The 25,956-nt window shown below is 34.9% G+C and overlaps 1 protein-coding gene across 1 annotated transcript in view; it reads left to right on the top strand.

Moving 5' to 3' along the window:
- Window positions 1-435: 435 nt before the first annotated feature.
- Window positions 436-25,956, top strand: part of LOC111414687 (myosin phosphatase Rho interacting protein outspread) — a 59,321-nt gene continuing 33,800 nt past the window's right edge. Inside the window, exons 1-2 of the mRNA XM_023046090.2 lie at window positions 436-820; window positions 14,537-14,617. Of these exons, the coding sequence (XP_022901858.2) occupies window positions 713-820; window positions 14,537-14,617 (189 nt within the window). The 5' untranslated portion in view covers window positions 436-712. The remainder of the gene's footprint in view (window positions 821-14,536; window positions 14,618-25,956) is intronic.

The raw sequence follows: 25,956 nt of genomic DNA, 5'->3' as shown, positions 1-25,956 counted from the left end.
AAACAAACTTTTTTGGTTAACTTTATTGATTCATCAAAACCTTAATAAAGCGTTGAATATATAGTATATAACAGAAAGTAAATAGTAATTTCAATAATATATAGTAATTTAGAAGCGCCATCTATTGAAGTATTTATATCTGTATATTCAATAAATCTTTCCGTTATAAGATTACAAAACAAAAATTCAGTCATTTTATCAATAACTCATTCGAAGTAACGAATTTTAAATCTTTTTAATATTTTATATGTATGTATACATATAAAAGTTATAATAAGAAATGTAAAGTTTCCTGTATTATTAGAGTTTAACCACCTTTTGTAAAGATGTCGCTGTACCAACCGAGCCCACCTAACCTCAATCATTTACATTACCCCCACTACATTTTCGCGCACACGATCTTCTCCGTAAAAACATCACAACACACCGACAGTTGACGAGTAATAGTGACATAGTAAGGTTGTGTCAGTACGAAAAGAATAAGGCAAACGATACGGAAATCGTCGTAAGTTGCGAAAGTACCCCGTCGCGTGTTATTCAAATACATTTATATTCTTTTTCGTTTTGATATATGACTTTGGTTCGTGTCAGTTGTACGCGATGTCCTTCGTAGTAAGTAGTCGCCGCCAATTCGGGGGCTGACATTCGAGATTTACTGTGTTAAAAGGACGAGGAAGTGGAATAGCAACATAGAGCCGGGGTTTCCTCGGACATGTCCCAGTGCAAGAAATTCGCCCCGAACATCTTCCACAAGACCAAGTGCTCGAACTGCTTCCGTCAGAAAGAGGAGCACTCGGCAGAGGCGCTGGAATGCAACCGAGTGAGTCCCGCTACATGTAGCTACATTCCTAACCATACACACGCACGTATATGTAGTATTTATTTCGGTTCTATATTCATACAGACGTGACCTACCCTATTTAATTTTTTTTTTTTTTTGATACACGTATATTTTGTATTCCCTTGCGAATATTTTTTTAGGTTTAATTTTGAAGAAAACCAATAAATCTTGATAAAAGCAAGCAGAAGATTGAATCCGCGCATGAAACGTCAAACAGGTGCATTGTTGTTTAAGATAGTTACGTAACCGACGTCAGCTACTGGTTTTACGATCGAGTTCCCGTTGTTATTGCACTCTTGCGTAGAAATCGTTTCTCTACGACTATGCAGAGCCCCCCGGACTACATGCATATTGTATTTCTCTCCTCAAGGTTTGTTTTATACTGCGGCGTTGCGTTTATTTATTATTTATCGGGACGCGCGATAATGGAATTGGATCGTCGCGGCAATAACTCATCTCGTCGAACGTAATGAATCTTCGTAATGACGGGTAAATGACGTTTGACAAGCGGTAAGAGTAATTGAGGTTATGTCGACGAATATCTGGAGATATAACGTCGGCTCCGATTACTTGGGGCTATATTCTTTTGAATAGACTGCGACCTCGTTTTAGAAATAACGTTTATGTTAACTTGACGACGACCATTTAAATTCACATGTGGATACAATAAAATTATCATTCGCACATCATATCGAATGGTATGCTTTGAGTTATTTCCAAGAAATTCTAATTGCATTTTAATCGCATTTAATATCCGTAATTATCATGCGTTTAACATTTCGAAATTATCAAGGTTTCAATATTTAGATATAGTTCGTTTTTTTTTATAATACTTGTCAATGTAAATTTTTTAGGGTTTCTGTTGGTATTATCTAGGACCCTTATAAAATTTATGTTGTTTTCCTGATTTTTAGTAACATTTTCAGTAACTAAATAGTTGAGGTTAAAATACTAATAAATTTTTAGATAAATACCATTTTAATCAAGTACATATTTATTGTAAAAACGTGCTACATAGTAATCAACGGCTCAAACGTCACTGTAACATATTTATTTCAAAACATTATATAACAAAACTCCCTGTTAATTTTGCCAACTTTACAACAATTTGACAGGTATTTTAGAAAAAAATTTAACTATATGTAAGTGGAATTTAACCAAAAAATATCTATTTCATCTATTTTCTTAGACCAATAAGAGATTCAGTTTTTAACAAAACTTTGTTTCATCTTCATAATCATTGGCATCACAACCCTTGATGGATCTTGGCCTCTCTTCTATCTCGTCCCTTGGCCTTCCAGTTTCTAACTAGCAATTTGAATGAAAATGAAGATAATGACTTACCCTTAAGCATATTGCAGATAATATTAATTCCTACTGACAATAATCAAAACAAAACGATTTGGGATTGTTATAAAGAAGTGGCAGAAACTACAATAAATTTACTAATCTGGAGTCAGAGATAGTAAATCATTTTAATCAGGAACTCATTCAAATAAACAAGCTTTCAATTATGGCGTCGATGTCAAAGAAGTTTTTAACTGCACATGGAAGTTCTATATACATATTCAGAAAAGTTGTTTTTGGAGGCAGGAAACATATTTGATAGCTAAAAGAATCCTTAAATGGTGAGAAACTGATATTCTGATATAAAAATTTGGGTTTTTCATATAAAATATTTAATTTTTTAATACTTGATTTGATAGATATGCAGTTATTTTGCTTTTTAGATAAAATCTCCTTATCTCTACCTTAAGTATACAACGAAGTATACAGGAACCCGACAAACCAAGTACCAGGTGCATTTTTAATTATAAATAAGAAAAAGAAGATTACGAAGTTTAATTTGATAATTTGTTGATATTTAGTTTCAAAATTTTAACCTGATCGATAACTTTAAAAGCAATTTCGAATACCATCAAGAAAAGAATGCGGTGCTAGCAATATGAGGATAAAAATAATAAAAAAAAAATCTAAAAATGAAGATTAAAAAAATAAATAACATACAAAGTCGTTGAAGAAGAGTGGAAAAAGATTCGTATCCACGCGTGGGACGAACCCCGCCCAACATTTCGGGCAGGTAGAGGACAAGACAGACAAGAGTCCGTGTCCTACAAATTCAACACACAATTGCGTCCGGTCGCCTCCTCCAAAAACCGAAAGCGAAAACGATCAAATCAACAATAACAGCCTTTGGGACCCGAAAGAATGTCCACGCAAAAAACCGATCGCAACCTCTCGACCCTGCCCATGATGGGGGTAAGTTGTTATAACGAAGAAAACACCGTGGGGTTCCCTTACAATATACAGTCTGTCAAAGGTGATAATGACGAACGCTTCATTAACACATAGATGATGTTTATTTCTGATTATGTGTTTACCAAATTTAAAACTAATGTGCAAAATTGATTGGAAATTTCATTATCACTTTGTTGGGGGAGGGGGGAAGGAAAGAGATAACAACACGCGCCTCTTGGTATCTCGACAAACACCTGTGACGAAGCTTCTGTATTTCGTGCCCCCACCATGTCACAACCGTTGGTGGTCTTCCGTCTCTATCCTATCCATTGGGTTCGAATCGCGTCGAACGCGTAAGTGCGCTAGTCTTGAACTGGGTTTGAAGGAATCTCACGTATCTTCGGACACAATGACTAGGGTTAACAACCTGCTAACGAACGCTTCTACAGTTTTACCAACTCTTCTTCTCCACCCATACATATTAAATTGATTTGTTTCAATAATTCTATACTGGATGCTTTTGTAATCTCTAACATAAAATCTTTTCGATACAATTCAAAAGCTTCTGAAACATTCATTTACGCTTATTACAAAAAGAAAACAAGATAAGAATAAATGTGTGAAATCTCTCCCGTATACGAAAAGATATTATGGATTCGAATTTAGATGAAAAGATAAAGACGGCTTGGCTGTGGTCGGATGGTGGCCGCTTATGATGCATTCGACACGTGTTTCTCTGATAGAGTAGAGGAGGACCCCAGACGCTCCGCTGAGTCTCGGATTTTTGAGGTGGTCGGCCCCCCGTCCTTGACGCTTAATTACCTATTTGTTTTAATTAGTTTTATGCATGTGTGCTGCCCGATACGATGAGTTACTGCACGACAAATATTAATCGAACACTAACCGTAGCGTAAATCGATTTAAAAAATTTAGTACATTCCAATCTAATTATTTTTTTTTCTGTTCCTTTCCGAATCAATTAGGATTCGATCGCTATCGATTAGAAACGGTGGCGCCTTAAGAGAGACGCCGTTATAAAAAACCACACTGCAAACTGTTACTTTTAATTTAAAAAAATCATTTTAAGCCGCTGTAGAATATCTTTCATGTTTTTAAAACGAAAAGTTCTGGTATTGTGGTAATAAAAACAAATAGAAAAAAAGCATTCATTTGACGATCAATAACTCTCCAATTAGTTTGGTGTAATTATAAAAGAGAAATACAATCCATAGCAGAAAGAAAACGGGCACTAAAGGAGATAGCAGCTATATGTAATTAGCCTTAATTGGTGAAAGTTAGCGATTCGAGTCTTAATTGGAGAAAAAAATCGCCGATTCAATTGACGTCGCAATTTTTTTCAGTCGATTACGCGCGTCTCGACGGCCCGAACAGCAATTTGTTCTGAACTGACGTTCCAACGAAAGAGCCGCTTTTTACAAAAGCTATTGTTTTCTCGACGCAACGGAATTCGAAGAGATAATAAGTTAACTATACGCGGCTTATCTATGTTTGGCTTCCGACCGTTTTGTTCTTTTATTATTACTAGCACTCCCACCTGACTATAAACATTTTACGTTATCGTACCAACCTTCATTATCTTATCAATACTGATATTACCGGTATTCTTAATAAGTGTTAGTTAACAATATGGTTTACAATAACATAATAATATTCAACTAAAAATGGTTTCTTGAATGTAAATTATCTTCGCATTATTTTCGGTCGAAACATAAAATCTTTCCAAATCTAGTGCTGCAAAACTTGCTCAATATCTGAAAGTGAATGTCAAGTTTTGGAGTGCCAATTATAATTTTTTTATTCTGGAGATTGTTGCAATGTTTGAATATATTTTGAGTTAACTTGAATTCAAACAGTAAAGAAACTCTAGTTTATCAAATACGTTGAAGAATTTCGTTTTCTTGGACATCGAAACCGGCAAAACTATTAAACATAAAAAGTTTGGTTTAATTTTATCACCACAAAACCACCATCTTATGATTGTATTTTCTAACATAGCAATGAAATCATCATGGATGATTAAGCATTTCAAAGGAAAATATTCCGATAAGCAGGAAGAATTGGTTGAATACTTCGAAATTCGTCAACGAAAGCACAATTTTTAAAATCGCAATCTATATTTTTTATTCCACAATAAATTTCAATCCTATTTTTTCAGAAAATGAAATATTTGAGCTATAATTTTGAGATTAGATAGCAGAATTCTAATCAACATCAAATAAAGAAAATGATCCATGGTAATCAACTCTCTTGTAAATGATGGAAAACCACCATGAACGGCTTAGTTCTGTAACATGTCTCGTATATTCCAGAAACTGTATCAGAAACACATGATAAAAAAATAATAAACAAATACTATAAGCACTGAAAGCAAAATGATTTCATTTTAAAGTATGTTAACAAGACCAGGAATTTTGCTGCAAGAAATGATTCATCATAATGTTTGTAAGATTTGCACTTATCATTCCTTTGATGTGACCTCTAAGCTGTAATATTATATCTTCTGGAGTTGTTGTGAGTTATCTAAAGTGCTTATTCGAAAGAACATATTATTTATTCTTTTTAAGAGCATCGAGATTCGGAGGTTGAGCAGTTGTCTTTCCTATTATTTTTCTTAATATCTTTTAATGACAACCACAACATAAACAAACTCTAATTTCTAAGGTGAATTCAAAAAAATCCCAAGATACCAGCTTTTAAAGTGTTATTAATGCATTCCTTAATCTGAACAACATGATGTGAAATTGGCATAAAAATCTATCAACATTGGCACTGTCCAGACAATTGGTCCAAGGAGGAAAAAATCTTTATGCGGCTGAGATTTGTTATGTCCCGGATAAGATACGATGGTGAATGGGGAGTGGCAGATCGACAGAATGTCACATTGGTGCCGTTTTAAGCATTTTGTTTACATAGATCCCAGCGGATGTAGGGATTTCCGGCTAAGATAGGGAAAAGCACCTTGCAGCTATTAGTTCATTCACCGCTCTTCGAAGACATAAAATGTAGCTCAACGCTTAGCCCATGTCAGTGTTTTTAAAGTGAAGACAATGGCAGATAAGAACAAACACACAAGTTAACAGACATCGAGTGTGAGCTATAGGAAGATTTTGGAAGATTCGTTGAAAGGTTCCACAATACCTGAGACAAGGGTTGTAACCAGGAGTGCAGATCAAGATGCTCGTGCCGATGTCGATGTAACGTTTTCCCGACCACACAGTTCCTGAAACGGCTGTCATAAGAAGAAAAAAGGATGTACAAAAAAATGTTTATGTTACAAGAAAGAAAGATTAAACATGGGAAAAGAAGACAAGAACAAAAAAGATGGGGTGAACGCCAAATTTCTCTTAGCTTTCAGCATAGTGCGTTTCCATAAATGTTTTCACTTTAAACGAGATTTTTAGCTACTTCATATTCGGGGCCATTTCTTAAGCTCTCTGTTCTTATATAGCATCATAATTGGTGAAGAATAATCGATTCGGCTCGCCTCACCGAGCATTTATTTGCTTCTCTCATGGTTGTCTCTTTTGCCGCTGAATATCGGTATGGCAGGAATGAGAATACCTCCTTTGGGCAGTTCTAATTAAAACTTGGTTCGTTTGCAAACATATTTCGAAATTGATATCGATTTTTATGTAATTCTGCCGAGGTTTGTTGACATATGTGGCTGCTTGGGCAACAGTCTCTGGTTGTGCACGTTGAATGATAGGTTGTAAACCATAAAGAACATCTCTTCGAACTGGACATCCTGGAAACAGAGTAGAAGTCAAGTTTTATCCAGAAATTCAAATAGTATTAAACGTTAATCTGGTGTTGATGAGTGTTTCGTGAGCATTACCCAAAATGATTGATTTTCAATAGTTCCCTCTTGTTCTAGTATAGGAAAGATTGGTACGCCAGAAATTGGTGACATACTTTCATTATTTTTTCCCACTTGATAAGTGATCAGCTGTTATTTCTCTAAGTGTTTTTGTTAAACACAAGAAAAAAAACGTTAACATTTTCTTAAAGAATAGTACCATAAACACACTCATGGTATTCATCTATGTTCAAAATATTAATAGAAAAGGTTTTCTTTTATATTTGCGAATAACACAAGTAAAACAAAAAAAATCTATTGTCTTTCAACACAACCTTGATTATGACCACAAACGCTATCGCGATATAATTAAAAAATATGTGTTTTTTGTGTAGTTTTTATGGTTCATAACATGCGGTATAGATAAATCTCATATTACAAAAGTAGAGTAAGACACAATAGAAGGTTAAGCAGCAAAAATTTTAGATTTTTAAACATGTTCGCAACAATGATATTAAGCGATAAAATGTTCTATAAACTTTATTTTGTAAAGAAAGTAAATTTTAGGGTTGACTAATATAATTTCAAAAATAACTTTTATAATCATCTGCATTATTATTACATTTTACAGTATTATATTTTTATAAGTATAGAACATTATTTTATCTTTGTTTAATATTAATTTCGTCGTATGTCTCAAACACCTAATTTAAACTTAATTAATCATATAGAAAAAGATTTCCCTCTAACTTATCTCCGAAGAAGGATGATCATCTGCAATTGCAAAAACTGTCTTAATAGTTTTAACCGTGATGTTTCTTTTATGTTTTTCTAACAACAGCTATTAAAATATCCTAATCTGTATTATTTTGACGATTTTTAAGTTTGTTAAGAAACATATTGTAGGAAAATTCACTGATGCAAATCTGTGCCATAAAATATGCACTACTTTTGCCTCGTTCTCAAAACATAGTCGTAACTCGACATTATCGGATAAACCCAATGTGTCTCAGTAGAACTCTAATGCTGCTTCAGTCTAGTCCTAATAAATTCATGGCTTTAACTTTTCAAAGAACCTCTTTGAATTTCTTAAGCGAGATGAACTGCTCCACACTAAGTCTAGCCTTTCGCCATCGTCCAATTGCCTTGTTTGTTTGGCAAATGATATGCGAATTGTCGCTTCTATCCAAGCTATTATGACCTGTGATACAGATTAGGGAAACCTTGTTCTTACATCTCTTAATGTTGATAAATTGGTTTCTGCATGAACTGGAGATTTTCATCTTCTAATATTTTCAACTTGATAGAGAATCGACCTACTTACACAGAAGTGTTAAATGATTTGATTGGGTAACATATTATTAAAAGTCTTATGATATGGTTGTATTTTGGTTAGTTAATCGAAATCGATACAAAATCTGGTGTTTTGCTATTTAGTTTTGAAATATACAGCATTTAAAAGTGAAACTTTGTTGTGGTATTTTGCATGGGTTTAGTCTTCTTAGTCTTCTAGAGAGTTTTAGCTTCCTCGTTTGTATTTTAGTCTCGGCTGTACGCGACCAGACGGATTGTATGTAAATGTATTTCGACGCTGACTTATTTATAGCGCGTTCGCGGCTGGCGCTACGCGGCGTGTGAGACTATGCGCCGTCGTCGAGTACGACGTAGTCGTAGGAAAACTCTTTGTATTCCCGAAGGAACGCATAAACGACGAATCCACCCATCGCAGCACGGGCCAAGAAGAGTACAAGTAGATGGGTTGGGTCCGGACCTGCTGCTGGCTGCCTGCCGCTCTGCCAGGAGGCCACAATGTTATCTGCCGCCGAGAAATTAATCGTCGTCGCCGAGTCCGAGTGGCCAAGCCGCGAGGTCCCATTTCCAATTTACGACGCACGTAGACCAAGCTGCACTTCATTAGCATCTAGTTACCGTTCGGATTTATGCGAGAACGTCGGATTATCAAAAATGAGGACGAGATCCGGTTCAAATCGGACTAGGACATTTTAAAGAAAAGGAGGAATAATTGACTTGAATTGTGTAACGTTTTAACATATTTTACGACCGACACGGAACGTGGTAGCAGTTAACGTGTTTATCGCTCAAGATCGATTATTATTATAGAATACTTTTCCCGTATTATCTTCTATTGATTAAGATTGGACGGGAACAAAACCGCAAAATGTAATTTCGAATTTAAAATTGGAAAGCTAGCCATGCATAAAGGCCGGTTCACAAAAACATCATTAGCGCGGAACATAATTAGAAGAATATTATTGGCCCCGCGTCGTTGAACGACGCGGAAAGCAATTATTCGTAACCAAACCGTGATATTTCATGGGAAAGCGTTGCGGTTTAGGTGAGAAATTCTCTATTTCCTTCAATTTGGATTCTCTACGAGATTTACACTGAAAAATCTAATCGAATCAAACCAAAGTACCGGAACAACAACGTATACGGTATTCAATTTTTGAAGTCACGCCCAGTTTAGGGGGACCCATTACGGGCGAATTGTGGCTCACGTAGGTATATGTTTCCATGTCAAATGGAGGTAAAAGAGGCGCACACAGCACCGCGTGTTTAGAAAGCGTATAATCGAAACGGATAACGTAGAAATTGAAACAGACGTCGTTTATGGAATCGCAGGTAGAAATGCCGTGGTTTCCAGCGCAAAACACGCGGAAATCGTTGTTGAATTACAAATCTCATTAAGCGGCATTAAACCGTGGAAGAGAAACTCTTCCATAACTTACACATTAAACATACAAAACGAATTAGAAATTACTATAATATTGTAAATAAATTATCAGTTTATTTACATAAATATTGATAAACAACGTACATACTTTGTAAGATAATTTATAAAAAAATCTAGAGCCGAGTGAAATGTTAAGCTAAAAGCGACAGGTGGATTACTTCATCGAAAATCGCGACTGGAATATAAATATCGATGAAGTGAAATGTCTTTTCTGCTAACACACGTTAAGAGAGAAAATTCGCTTTGATAAATAATACACTGTTTCTTTAAACTACTTACAGAACAAATAAATTTTTTATTTTGGCAATACTTTTGAAAACGAAAGTTATAAAAAAATTATAGTCTCGGTTTTTTTATCGCTTTACGATTCTTGGTAGTACGTTATCGAAAACGAGTTACCATTTCAACACTTCCAATTCCTAATCTGAAGCTTGTGCGCTATCTCCTTTACCTGAGGCGGCAATCGATTGTGCAACCATTGAAATAAACTGTTGTAACATTGAAATTATTTGATACGTTGAGTAATAGGTAATAAACTTAAATAACGTAGACTTGAAAATTGTTCAGAATAAAACTACTTTTTGAAAGCGAAATAAATCTGACGCAAAGAATTATTACCCACCTGAATGAATTATTGAACAGAAACAGATTCATTCTTAATCATTGCAATATATTTTGGGTTAGGCGCAGTTATTGTGTTAATAATTTATTAACTTTTAAATGGTTATTGTTTTGTTGCATCGTGGATTGATTAAGAAAAGGTCTGCAGAATGATGATGAAGCGAGAAAAGTAGAGAACGACCTTTCGTCGAATGTTCCTTTTCCTTTTTTCTTAAGAGGCTACTTTACCATACAGCTCGGCAAATTACAAAAAACATACATTATTTATGAAAATATTTGGATGAAATTTTGTACATAGCTTCTTCTAACAATTCTACATAACGCATGGTGAAAATTTTTAAAGTTTTCCAAAAAAAGGGGTTTTTTTCCTCAATATTATACAATTTGGTCGTTCTTTTTTAGCTTGCATGATAGTATACTTGAAAATAGTAATATTTTTCAAATAAATTTTTTCAAAATTTTTAGTTATAAAGGAATAGTTTGTAATTTGCTAAAATTGCAAAAAGGTAGCGTAAAAATGAATATTTTCCGTCAAGATTCCCACGAAGTATTACCACCGCGTTAGTCCCGCCTCTTGCCGACTGAGCGGCGCTTACATCGACTCTCTTCATCGAAGCTCCTTGTTTTATCTATTACTTTTTAATGTGGTAGAGAAAATAATCATTTCCAAAAGTACGTTTTGAACTTTATTTTCCGTGATTTTCTACTAATGATTGTGTAATTTAACAAAATTTTTGAATTTATAGTCAATAGTTGTTATTTTATTGTGTACTATAGTGTTAGTTTAATTTAGTTTGTGTAAAGTTTTTATAAACAATGGGTAAGTATGTTCATCTAAAAAACTACCCCTTAGCATTTAAAGATGTTCTCGAAAAAGGAGTAATAGACGGTAATAATTTACGATATAAATTTTTATAAAATCTAAAATTTCATATTTTATAGTCCGAGATTCAATTGAAAAATGTATTCATTCCGAAAGGTAAGTTAAATTTTATTAATTTTATTGCATAAACTGTGGCACACATAAAAAGGACTTATTTAAAAAGAATAAACCATCACAGTAAAAATTAAAACGATACATTATTTGAAGCGAGACCATAAGATAAATAATACAAATGATGCAGAACCAAATACTGATGGTGGAGAATAATTCATTCAACTGCAACAAAACTCGCATTAAATTTATTAATGAGTCAAAAGCAGGGCTTAGCAGCTCATTTCTTTTATGTTTTATGTGCGGGATAAAAAGGAAGCTTACACTGAAGAAAGCTGTTGTTTCTGTTATCTGTCGGTACCGGATATACACAGGCTGAAGAATTATTGTTATGTGTTTGTTATTTATGTTAACAAAAACATTCCAAAAATTACAAGAAACCGCAAGTGACATGGCATAGCAGTTTATGAAGAACGCAGGTAAAGAAGAATTAATTTAGTTACAGCTTCAGGAAAAGTAAATAAAGACTGAATAAAGACTGTAAACGCTAAACGCTCGAACAACATCAATTACGATGCATCATCCGGAGTGGTACTGCTATAAAATAATTGTATACAATAAAATAAAATACTCGTGTATACAGAGTAATTCAGGTAGGTAGCGAAAGCCGATCAGGGTAATGATAGCAATTCGGTTATAATTTATGAGTGACATTTCACACGAAGAATATAAAAGAAAGAAGAATTTATTGGAAACTTGCAAGATGGATGCATTAACAGAAATAAAATACAAATTCTTACCAGAAGCTAAAGTACCAATCAGATATGGATCCAAGAAAGGTATCTGTGCCTAACTGCATCGAGATTTGGTGATGTATGTAGGATGAGAAATGACACGTCTTGCTTAAATAAAGTTAAATCAATCTTGTACTCGAAATTTGCTAGAAATAATAATACTAAACATGGCCAAGACTATGAATGGCTTGCATTAAAAAATTTGAAAGTAAATATAACTTGCCAGCAAACTCTTGAGCTCTATTCATCTGTAGGATGTATGGATTCTTAGTTGCAAGTCCAAATGCAACAATAAAAAACGAAAATGCCATCGTCGAGGTGAAGTGTCCAGCGAATTTCAAGAGCTTACATCTATTCAACGATGGCAAATTAAATTTTTCTAAAGATTTTTCTAGTCAGGGCTGTTTTATTTATTACACTATTAGCCATATTTTGTATACTTCAATCATTATGTAATATTATTATTAATTAGGTATTACATATTATTTCATTTACTTATACAAGGTGATGCAGACCATGCAGTCCATTTTTTAAACAGAAATATTAAAAAAGTTCGAATGAAAAGTAATAATATTCATAAAGGAACCACATTTATTCAGCTATTTTTTCTTTAATTTTTGTAACTAACTGTGTTTTCAAATAAAATTACTTACACGGTTACTCTGAGACACCTGTATATCAAACGAACGCATAATAATACAACAAAGATATAATTTATAAATGTTGTACCGAACTTTTCACATTCCCTGTATTGCAAATATATCTATTTTAATATAAAATGAAGTTATAAATGTTATTTTCGTTTCAAAATGATATAAATGTTTTATGCCCCGCAAAATTATTTATTGCAGTTGAAATTGATTTTTGCCTTACATTCAATTGAATTATAAACCCATAATCTTAGATGATCTCAACTTCTTTCTCTAATTTCTCTATTAAAAAATTAATATTCTATTCATATCGAAAAAAAGCGTTAAAAAACTGATATTTGCGTAATGTAAATTGTTGTGAACCAAAATACTTAAAAAAACAAACGTAGTAAAAAGGTGGGCTACGACTACGATTATTAATAAAAAATCAAAATAATAAATAAATTGGAAAGTCAATAAAAAGATTGATTGTAATTCGTAATTAAGAAAAATTGTTAATAAACAATAATATTTAGAAGAAGTCGTTTAATTTCTTCATTAACAACATCGACGAGAAAAAGAATCGTAATAAAATAAACACGATGTTTTTTTTATCTATAAAGGGTCGGGCCTAGTAGAAAATAAACTCCGCCTCGTTGCTTCCGAACGTCCGTCGTCTGCGCCCCTCAGAAACTGACCGACCTGGTAAAGTGGGCTCTTAACGCACAATCGCCGATCTCCCTTCGATAGATGGGGCAACAACGCGAGCCGCGACCATATGGCGTACGCGGAGGCTCTCTTGCGCTATCAAGACACTCGGCCTGGCAAGTTCGATGAACTATCTCCGCGACCGGCCAAGGCATATTAGATTATTATTGCGCCTGAACGGTCGCATTGAGATAGAGAGAGAGGGCGAATGAAAGAAAAAAATATGCAAAGAGGTAAAGAAAATGTAACGTTTTGTTTTAAACTTTCCGTCCCCACATGTTATTCGATTAAAAAGCGTTATCTACTATTTAGAACAGTGATAAGAACCGTTCAGAAACTGGGTCGTTAATGTAAGTGGGTCGTGAGCGGTGATTATTTTTTCGTCTGTCCGAGTTATCGTCGTATTCGTCTTTATTGGGTGTTTGTTGCTGAAAAGCTCGCGAAAGGGCGTTCCGGGCGTGCATACCTAACTGTACAGTTTGGTGGAAAATGGGTCTTGAGTAAATGTGCGAGCGAGCGCGTGCTTACGAGAAGGAAGGAACGGTGTGTTCAAAAAGACACAACGCTTAGAAACACGAAAAATAAAACGACTAGTTGTCGTCGTCGTCGTCCCTCGTCTTTTCCATTCTAACCTCTCTATGGGTTCTATTTTCACTTCGCACCCGGTCACGTGGAGCGCGAAGAACGCGCTTCCTGCTTCTACTTTTGCCATTCGGGTTGGACGTGTCACCGACAATGGACAACAGGAAGTCCAACAGCTCAGTTTTCGATTGACACGAAGTTCCAACCGTGACACTACTAGGAAACGAACACCTCAACTTTTTCATTCATTTATATTGAAATTTTTGTGCAGAAAAGTTTCTCTAGAAAACTATATTAATATACATTTATTGATGGATTATTGACGATTGATGCGCAGTATCGGCCCCCGCGTCGTGATTGGGCCTGGGGGCTACGCAAAAGGTATCTGTGTCAGGGAGTCAGTCCGGGGGCCTCGAGAAAACCTATCGACAACGGTACAAAGGCTTCGTCTCTCGTCGAGACGCAAGGTTCTATTGTATTTTTGCACGCTTAAACGATGACAAACGTTATGCGAAGGCGTGTAATGGATTGTCGAAGATAACTCTTTACATCTCCATTTAAAAAAAACATCTTGTAATTTTTCTGTATGACTAATGGATTTTCCTTTTTTGTTTCAGGCGAGTAGATCGATTGCAAGAAGTGGATACCTTTTTGTCGCACCAGATTGGGATTTTTCAGTACCTTTAAACAGAACAAAGGTGAGAATGAAAATTAAATATGGTAAAACATCGATATAAAGACTGAAGACTTGAAAATCTGTAGATGCACGGCTAAACCCGAATCTTTCTTGTTTTAGGTCTAGTGTTAGTTCTAGTTTTAATTGTATATTTTTATTGAACTAAAAGTTGAACTAACACTAGACCTAGAACTAGAAACATTCTGGTTTGAACTAGAACTAGAAGCATGTTTCTAGTTCTGAATCTAGTGTTAGTTCTAATGACAGTGCTAGGTTTCCTAGGTCTAGCAACCTCGTGTAAAGAATTCTTCTATTCTCTATTCTTCTACATTCGAATTCTACACACAAGGCTTTATCAACAATGTGAGGAAGCAAATGGAGCCAGTCAGTTTGGATTTAGAACCAGAGAAGCCATGTTTAGTCTCCAGATACTGGTACAAAATTGCTAAGATAAAGAATGGACGTCTTTATGTGCTTCATCGACTATGAGAAAGCATTTGACAACGTTAAATACAATCTTATGATAACATACCTTAGAGATCTGGGACTGGATGCAAAGGATATAAGACTATTAAGACTGAGAATCTATATTGGTGACAAAAAGCAGAAGTCCGAGTAAATATTGCTGGAACAACTGTGGATTTTGAAATCAAAAAGGGCATTTGTCAAGGGTGTATCCTGATGCTGTTCATTCTGTACGTAGAAACAGCAATCTTGAATAGTCCCTTTGGAATTAAAGCAAAGGGAACCCCTTGCAAACCTTTTGCAAAACCTATTAAACCAGTTTAATGAAGAAAGCCAAAGACAAGGTTTGAAAATGAACATCAGCAAAATTTATTGTAGTTAGTGGGAACGATACTCCATATACTCGAATACATGTTATACGTGATCAATGAGGGATGGAACTCGGATCAAGAGATAGGATGCCGGATTAAACAAGCAAGAACAACCTTTCTAAGACTTCGAAAATTTCTTACGGACAAAAACCTGAATTTCAGCCTCAGATATAGGATGGTAAAGTACTACTAAAGTCTGGTCCATTCTCCTATATGAGGTTGAGACATGGACGCTGAAAATGTCAATCATCAATAAAAGGAAGCCTTTGATATGTGGATCCTGCGGCGATTTTTGAAGGTGTCTTGGATCGATCACCTGAGTGACGAAGACGCTCTCTGAAGGGCCGGTCTAGGAGAACGAGAATTTTATGAAAATATCAAGAAAAGAAAGAAGATTTTTATAGAACTAGAACTAATACTAGATCTTGAACTAGAAATATTCGGGTTTAGCCATACGTCTCGTAAGACGGCTAAACCAGAATGTTTCTAGTTCTAGGTCTAGTGTTAGTTCTAATGACAGTGCTAGGTAGAGCTAGCTAGAATTTGATATCACTATGTTGCGTATTTTTAGAGAACTAAAACTAGAACTAACACTAGACCTAGAACAAGAAAGTTTCGGGTTTTGGCGTACGTCTTCAGAGTCCACTCCCTTTCCCCTATTAGTCCGTTATATCGAGGTTTTACTGTATAAATGAAATACAAATTATAGTAATTGAAGAGTTATAATAAGTTAAACTTTAATGATTTGGTTTGATTTGTGATGTTTAAATGTGATGATAGAAATTGCATTTTGAATTGTATCGTTTGTGGCGCCGCGACGTCGAAACTGGGCGTCTGTGACCGGGTGGATTTAAATAAACGGGCTCGGTCCCGGCGTCTACGACAAATAAACGGACCGACTGCCCGTTGAAAAAAGAATTCCACGATAGAAGGCACAGACGGACGAAAATAGGCGTCTCGAAATAATTGTAGTAGAACCGACCGACTCTCTTCGTCCCCTTCGTGCGTGTCTTACAGAAATTAACGTCCAACGGGATCCTCTTTACGGGACGTTATAATGCTCTGTTGGCAGTTTGATTGCCGCTTCAACTGGATAGAAAGATGAAAAAAAAAGTGTAGTAAACGCGTTTGTTTATAATCGCCGGTCGACGGATTCTGGCCGCGATCCTGCGTAATGCCTCAATCTGGGCAGGAAAACATTCCTTTACATAACTCTCAAGGATAATCCGGTTGTAAGGAGGCACGAATAGCGGAGATTGAGCGGAAAGAGCGTGGGTAATACTCGGTAATGCCCACGACACAACGCGGCGAACATCGCATAAATTAGCTCTTTGAATAAAAAAAGAGAAAAAAGTGTTGAACGCGCGTTAGGTGTTAATTGGTCTCTATGGATAAGCAAACCTTGGTAGAAATTTTTTTGTTTTCCGAAACAATAGCCTGTTCGATTTTCAACGCTTTTCGACATTCAATTACATTTGATAAAGTATAATCGTAAATGTAAATTGTTACATTATCGTCCTTGTATTCATAAAAAATTCTTTACACACAACGTACGTAAGCAAAACTATGCTGAGCATGTTTTATAAAAAAAATTTCTTCACCCTATAAAGAAACGAATCTTTTAGATCGGTATCTATCGATTACACAATCGAAAATAGTCTTGTACAGATGCAACAAGACAACTACTACTCTTTGTTGTCGTGTCGTCTTCCTTCCCGAGATATCGCGATGCACCTTTCGCCCCGCGTATACCAACGACGAACACAACGACCTACATTTACCGGGTAGAGATGGATCCTCACAACGGAATCCAATCGAAGCGAACGAACGACGACGAGGAAGTCATCTCCGTTTGCGGTTAGTTACATAACGACGATCGTCTTGAGATCGTCCGCATAATACTCGTAAACGAAAAGAAGAAGCACCACAAGACAGAAGAGACGCATCCACGCGCGGGTCACGAAATGTCACGCCTGCCTGCGACTTTCGTTGCCCAACATCTTCAACTACCTATGTAGCAGCTATATCTCTACCTGAGTCGAAGCCGCTCGCTCGGTTCTCTTAATAATTGTCTGTCCCGCGTGCCTCTTCTTGCGCAACACGCTTTTATTGCCCACGGGGATTGGATCGTTTTCGGGACAACGACGAGACAACGAACTAACCTTGACACTATTCGAAATGAATTTTGAACGGTGACAACATGCACCTGTCTCGTAGTAATCGTATTTTAGTTATTAACTCATAGAAATATTATCTAGAACTGAAAAACTTCATTGTTGTTTATATTAATAATTTTAATTTAGTACTGATTCGTTTTTATCTATTGATTTAGTATTGATTTTATTAGCATTGTTTTTTTCTATAGCAGAGTACAGAGATCACCAATATACGGTATGCTTAGGGATACTCCTCATTCTATATGTCTAACAATCATTCATCATCAGAAAAAAACAATTATCGTAACACTATCCATATAACACACAAAATTCATATATGTAATAAAAATATTACTTGTTCTTACAAGCACTGCTGCATTTTGAATTCCACAGCATATCTTTTGCACGGCAATTACATTTTTTGGTACTGCAGTATTGTTTGCATTGGTACATAACGAAACCTTGTTATGTACCAACAACAAAGCTGACGCTTTTTTTAAAGTTGACGAGGAACTAAGCATATCTAACTGGCTAATAAAATTTGAATCTTCAAAGGTGAATTCATTTCGAGAATAATTTGTCCAGTTCTATTTCATTCATTCCTAACTTGTACAGACCGGATTCATTTACTTTAAGAAGTACAGGGAGCACATTTCTAGGCACAATTCAAGCTATGGAACTTTTCTCGCTGATTTTGAATAAGGTCGATTCTGCTATAACGGCCGCATGCAATCTTTTCATCAAATTCAACCCCACATTTTGCATGTACCTTTGCTTTAGATTTAGTACATGTAGAGATGGAAAATTTTCGAGACAAAAAAAAATAGAAGAATATTCTCGATTTTGAGAATTTTCTGAGAACAAGCTTTGCTGCACTCGACGCAGGCATACATAGTATCTTGACCACTACTTTACTTAATGTCGACCCAGAACAAGCCCCCTTCCACCACACAACGAGATGTAGTTTTTCCACGAATTTTAAAACATATGGTTTTCCAAATAACCCTTCTTTAGATCGATAAAAGGCCAATTCTGCCATTACCTCTGCAGACTCATCTAGGCTATCTCTATTAAGATGAATTCCATTAAAAAATTTTATCTAGAAATATTTGCAGCAAGATGGATTGGACTTCCTTTTCATCTTGGTTAAGTAAAGAGCTTGAGGAAAGGGCTGTTTCAAAATGTCTTTCCAACTCATAAAAGCATTCAACTACTCGGCTTAACCTTGGTTTATCTCCTTCCAGTTGGGTTATGTGTTTAACATTGGGGTTTATTAGGTGATAAAAGTTTGAAACTGTTATCCAAAAGGATATCCTCATCCAATATCAACTTTGCAACTCATTTACTGAGTATATCTTCAACAATTTCACCAACTGTTAATGTTTTTAATGCATATTTTGTGTCAAGAAGACTTTTTGAACTATGAATAATTGATCCCCATCGTGTTTTTACGGGTAATTTAAGGAATAATTTATTCTTTCTAAGTAGCCAATAAAATGTGAGAATTGTTAATTTCTTTGATGACAGCCTTAACATCTTCCATAATAGTGAACATGGTTTTCATTTTTGAAATGTCTCCAATTAACAATTTAGCGTATGAGCAATGCATCTATAAACAGAAATATGTTTGTACTTTTCATAAAGCATATTTCTTGCTTTAACCATTCCACTGGCATTGTTGGTTACTATAACAAAGAATTTTTCAGTACCAACTTCTCTCAAAATTTCAGCAATATATTCTGTGGTCTACAAATATTTGTTGGCAAAGTTTTATAAAACACAGTAATAATGAAGTTAAGTATGGATTCGTTCCTTTGGTTACTCCAACCATCACTCTGTAAGCTAAGAGCATTCACCTCTCCCATTTTTATGTTAATGTCTGCATCAATGTCTTTCATACTCGGAGTCCAGTAGTTTATTTTATAATAAATAACGTGTAGGCATTTTGAAAGATGGTCTCAAATGTTTGAAAAATGATTGCTAGTGATTATTTTCAACAATGGCAAATGGAGTACCTGTAGCATTAACAGGTCTAGCTAATAGTTGATCTAGCTTCTCTTGTTCAACTTTTGATGAAACATCAATAAACTCGATGAGGGTCTGTTAACTTCTGATTCTGATCCACCACCATTTCATCGAGGATGCATGATGAGAAAATTACCTCAGAAAATTTTCTAGTGGAGAATATTTTCGAGAATATCCTTCTCTTTCATCTCTAAGTACATCATTGGAGATTCCCATAATTTTCACATATGGCACGGGAATTACATCAATGCTACTCTCTTTTTCTTTATTAAGTTCTGGAGCGATTCCAACTTTTTCTAGAAAACTTTTTCTAAATCATACATCCTTTTCAAGTGACGAATCTGCCAGTGCAATAAGTTTAATGCTACCAAACATGTCTTTGTAGGGACTTTTTGTATTTTTTTGTATTATTATCTAACAGCAGGATACTAACATATCTCTCTCATCTTGATTAGATCGCTAGACAGAACCTTGGCTTTGCGAATGGTACGGTTTCTCATGCACTAATTTTAGGGCTGGCCACATTTCAGTTAAATTTTGAATTATTTGGTTATAAAATTCTCTCCCATTATCGGTTCCAAAAATCGGAGCTCGAAACTTACAAAATATATCTATTAAGGCATAACCGACTTCTTCACCAGTTTTAGTTTTAAGTGGTTCAGAATTGTAGACTTGGTCAGGTGATCTTGATAATTAAATATAAATCTACTTGATTTCGGTTTATGGACATTGAACACGTTGTGGGCGTGTTTCTTTTGCGATTTCGGTTTTTGAGCGTAACATATATTTATCAACACCCCTTGTATAATCTTATCTATCGAACGTGTAAGAATTGTGCATGAGGAAACAGATAGACAGAAGAAGAGAGAACATCTCTATCTGGTGTCGGTATCATTATGTGGGTTTCTCAACTTCTCGGGACAATTGGTCGGCTCTCGGCGCTTATAAATCATGGGAAGCGACTGATATGCATTGAATGGCAAATATGAAGTGGGAAAATCCCACGTAGTCGGGCGGGGCGCGCAAATAGACGGAAGAAATAGGCGGTTGGGCTTCGTATATCGAACGTTTCGTTGTGTTGATTTCTTCTCCCCGTCTCGTCGCGATTTTCCATTTACATACGGAATTGCATGTTTGAGGTGTCTTTTTCTTCTCCGCGTTGATTGTCACTTTGAGAGTTTCTCTTTTTTGTTCTATTCGAAAAGAATTGGTTCTTAGGATTGGCTAGAACAATGAAAAGTGTTGAAACTATACAAATAAGGTATTAGATGAAAAAATAGTGATGTATCCTTGAGGTGTTTTAACGGTTTGTCTCTTCGGATTTAAATTAAAATGTTTGTAATTGTTTAATAACGGCTTCCACGTGACATAATTCGCAATTATTACGCCCCACTTAAAGTTATGAGCACCGCATTCCGTACCCGTATACAATACCCAGATCATAAAACAAAGGAATTTTACGATAATTCGATATTCTTTTAACCGCAAACAGAACTAGTGATCGTAAAAACCATGATTGTGTTTTAATTTTTAGTTCATCAAAAATTAATGTGCTTAATAATTTCTATGTAGTTATTAGAAATTATTGTTTACGAGATGACTGTCGACTTTGGTGTTAAAACTATCTCAAGAATTTGCTCTTACAATGCACCCTATTTTTGCTATGCCGACGTTGCGTCCCACATAATTGTTTTTCAATTCAATGGGGCACTTATTGTGCCAGGAATTCCATCAATGGTCCCTTGTAGCACGCAGGATTACAACAACTCGAATGTTTCCCTTTCTAAGAGACGTTAAAATAATCTTAATACATCACTTAAAAAAGCTACTTAGAAAACCAAGAGAATAACACTTCCATTGTAAATGTATTTTTAAGTCTTCAAAATTGAATCAAATATTTTTAAGAAGAAAACAATTATCGTTAATGATCGTAACCTAGAATAAGATTCAATTAAAGGTATGACATCAACAGTTCCCTTGCGGTTTGCTTAATAACTTGCGATGATGTCATTGGATACAACGAGGCGACTCTGCATATTGAATAAGACTCTGGAGCTGTAACAACAGCGTTGTAAAAAAAAAGGATTAATACCGGCGACGTGAGTTTATTCCGCGTGGAAATGTCGCAGATCGCAGGTGAAACCGCAAAATTTCGTCTCAGGTGTACCCAATAGGTTACATAAGACCAACCTTGGACAACTTACGTGCTGAAATTTCAAACTTGTCGCGCTACAAAAAATTCATCTGCGACGTTTTTAGACTAAACTTAAATTATTTTAAAAAATTGTTATGAAAACTTCGTAAACATCCATAACATCCTGTACAAAAAAGAAGGAAGTTTGTCTTAACAAAAAAACTGTATTCTTTACATCATTTATCTTGTACAATATACATTTTTGTTTTAAAAATAATAAATCTGTAGGAGGAAAAAATGCCACCTGGACTCGGTTGAAAAATTACTTGGTAAACAGGAAACGTGTCATTCAGTAGCTGAGAAATTATTTGCTCCTACACGCTTCACTGCCAAGGTTATCTCCAGTTGAAGCCAAATTGAGTGTGTGCATCATATTTTTCGTTTTGCAAATTGCACCACCATCAATAATTTTGAACGATTAATTATTTTAATCGTCAAACGTCTGGCGCCAAAACTTCGTCATCTTCTTCTAGATAAAACCTGGCCGAGATTCAACGAAATTTTCGAAACATTTCTCTTCTTAAAATTCGTACCAGAGTGCAAAATACAAAGATGACGCAAATATAAATTCTTTGAAAAATTTCCCTCTCATCATATTGGCATCTATTTTAATAATTCCGGTTAATGATAAAGTTTAAGTGAGTTTATTTTTATGTGTTGTTTTACTCATTAGTCGGACTCAACTCGAAATTAATCCGGTTCGATAAAATATCGATAAGGATATTATGAGATAAGTAACGTAAAGATGTGAGACTTAAAGGTAAATAATCGTATTTGCTTGTAAATCTTTTCACATCACTGTTATCTATCAATACGTAGGTATTTAATTAATTTTATGAATATTAAATTTTCCTTTTTTTTATTTAATTCTACATTATAAATAATATGTTACGACTAATTTTTCAATTTAAAATTTTCATACCGTTATTATCTAACGGAACATTCTACAGTATTGTCATCATTTCGAACATGTCCTTCCCATATTTGATTATGCGTCTTAAATGATCTAATAAAACCATAAATTCAAACACTATTTATCTTCTTTGTTATGAACAACACCGTTTTAGCGAGTGGTTAAAAATAGCGATTTCTATCATAACCATTTTATTTCTTTTGTGGAATATTATATCATCTTCCTGTTAAGATAACAATAGTATTGTTGCCATAGTTACAACTGTTTTCTACAATATCTGTGGCTAACAGCTGGATTTATCTGTTTGATAAATTTTGACAAGAAGTTGTAAAAGTATTTCTGAAGACAACCACTGTCCCAGATAGCTTAACAGGAAGATAATAAAAATGAGCTTTAATTATACAAGTAATTACTTCATTTTTCAATATAATGCTAATTAAAAATGTTGTATAGTTTTTGATGTAATAAGAACAGTATTTTACCTCATTTTTGGCGTTGGCTCTTCAAATGCAAAATTACAAAAAAAAATCTTTTTTTACGAAACATAGAACCTATCATTTAATAACAAATTGATAGCAATGTTTTGAGAAATAAACCGATTCATGGAATGTACTACAACTTAATTGATAAGTGTTAATGGTAATAGCTTTTAGCTTTTTACTCTAAACATTCTCATCTGTTCTTCACCACACTTCTGTCTTATTGATTGCTTTCGTTGGTAGAAAATGTGTTCTACACTTAACATTTTTAAATTATTTGTTTACTTTCCTCGAAATTTTCTTATGAGACTGTAAATCTCTTGCTTTGGGGTATCTGTTTCCCTCTACGTTATTCCGGACCTTATGAACTTCAATATATTAAAGCATAAATTTGAGAATTTTTTAAAGTACAAATTAAAATCAGAGAATAAGATAATTTTTTTTAAATTTAACGTAAACAGATAGTAAAGTAGATAAGCACCGTGGTTTATCGGCTGGTAGTTTACTCGATTTTTGATATGACTTGGACTTTTCAATATTCGTAATATACAGAGATTTTGTGAGTGTTAGACATCTGCAAATCACTATCAAAGCAATAAACTTTAACTAAAAATCTCCGTAGTCGTTTAGACAACTTAGTTTTGAAAATTTTATTTTTCTGGCTTAGTATTGAATTTGAATTTGCCTCCACGAAAGTAATATACATTACAATTTAGTAACATAATATGTTAGTAATATTTAATGTTATCATGTATTGCATGTAGGTATAATATTAATTATTAAAGTTTTGAGTTGTTACGTTTATCCAGCCAGAACTATCATTTACAGGTTTAAGCAATATGCCCAAAATTTCTCCGACATGTCCTAATAATGGGCTGCGGAAGACACTATAATCACATATACCAGTGATTAATGCTCAACACCAGATTGTACTGCCTCAATGGCAGTCCTGGATCGAAAACGAACATTCTCTGGTTCAGGCAGATATTTGTGTGTTCACAGATGATCAAAAACGCCGGAAGGGGTCGGAGCAGAAGTATATTGCCATACACTTCGGATTAAGCAAGATTACAGCCTTGTTACGTACTGTACTGTATTCTAGGCAGAAGTATTTGCTATTAACATGGGTGCTAAAATGCTTCTTGAGAGGCATTTACGGTAAAATAATACCGCACTGAGACTGGAAATGATCTACTTTCTTTTATCAAAACAAACGTGCAGTCTGAGGGAACATTTTTATTCACTAACTCCTTGACATCTTAGAACTTATTTTTGTTTATGCCTTAAGGGCCATGATAAAGTGTATTATCTGGCTTTGAAAAGGAGAAAACGGTACTTGATTTCAGTACAGAGTTACAAAATAGATTGTATTCTATGTACCAATATGCCATATTCGACATAATTTTTTTTTCATAACTACAATCTTCATTGATAGTACGAACGATGCACCATATCCTCATAGTCTTTAGGAATAAAGATCTGAACCCTCATGTTCCCTGTTTCGGCATTTCTTTTCAATAACACCGGCATTGCGATTCCAAGGTAAAAAAACTTTGTCCCAGCTCTGAATATCTGTGATTTTATCAAAACATTTTATGTCCCTTGGTGTGTAAGTACCATCAGTATATATTTTTTACAATAATTCTAAACTTAGCAGTTGTCATAAAAAATACAGTCCTTTTACGGATTTCAAATAGGTTGGATGTTCCCATAACTGCGTAACTGACTCAAAGATAAAGATACAACCCCACAAAATTAGCAGCAAAAACGTAAAACCATAAACAACAAAAATTTCCCTTCTTGCACCCAGGTCTTCTTCTTCTTTCAGTATTTAGGCATAATTTTTTAACTTCACATTTTTGGCTTTATTTAGTTGTTTGGAAGGTTGTCGCTCCATCCTTTTCTAGGTTTTCCGATGTTTCTTCGTCCTGATTGTGATTTGGTCCACGTCGCCAATCGATCGATGCGTTCATTTCATTCCTTCTTTCAGTTAAATACTTAGTCATTGATGTTATCTACATTTTTCTGTTGTTCTTGATGTCCATCAATGATTTTCTAGCTAATTTACACACTATTTTAATTTTTGTAGTCTCTAGTACTTATTTTGCTTTGCGGCATAAGTTAGTATAAGTCTAATCTTTTTGATTCCGACTTTAGCTTCATTCGAATATGCCTATTTCGTCATATTGTGTTATTTAGATACGCCGCAGGTATCGTTGACACTCTTGCAGCTTGATTCCTTACGTCTTAACATCCTCGTATCTAGATATTTCGATGTCAAGGTATTTAAATTTTATTTCCTGGTGTATGATTTTATCATCGACCAAGCTTCCATCTGATCGGTGTCTTCGAGGTACTCATAGATTTTGTTTATGCCGCCGATATTATCATGTTAAATTTATGGCTGTTTTATTAAGCTGATACAGTAACATCTGCAGATCGTCCTCGTTCTCCGTCACCAATACAGCATCGTCCGCATAGTTTAGGATTTTGACCTCCCTACTTCTCATTTTGTATCCTCTTAGTTTGCGAATTTCCTTTATAATTTCATCCAGCCGGTTTAGAGGGTCGGTTATATTTTCAATTGTTTTAATCATATTATGTGGCATTTGTCTATCATAAAGCTTTCTACATATCGATAAAACACATGAAGCCTGGTCGATTTGGCCGGCTTAACTTTTCCGTTATTTGTTTTATGACAAAGATGGTGTCCATACAGGATCTCCCTGATTTTAACTCCTTTTGTTCGCCTGCCAAA

This window comes from Onthophagus taurus, chromosome 6 (assembly GCF_036711975.1).
Source record: "Onthophagus taurus isolate NC chromosome 6, IU_Otau_3.0, whole genome shotgun sequence".
NCBI lineage: Eukaryota > Metazoa > Arthropoda > Insecta > Coleoptera > Scarabaeidae > Onthophagus > Onthophagus taurus.
This window is presented reverse-complemented; position numbering and strand designations above follow the sequence as displayed.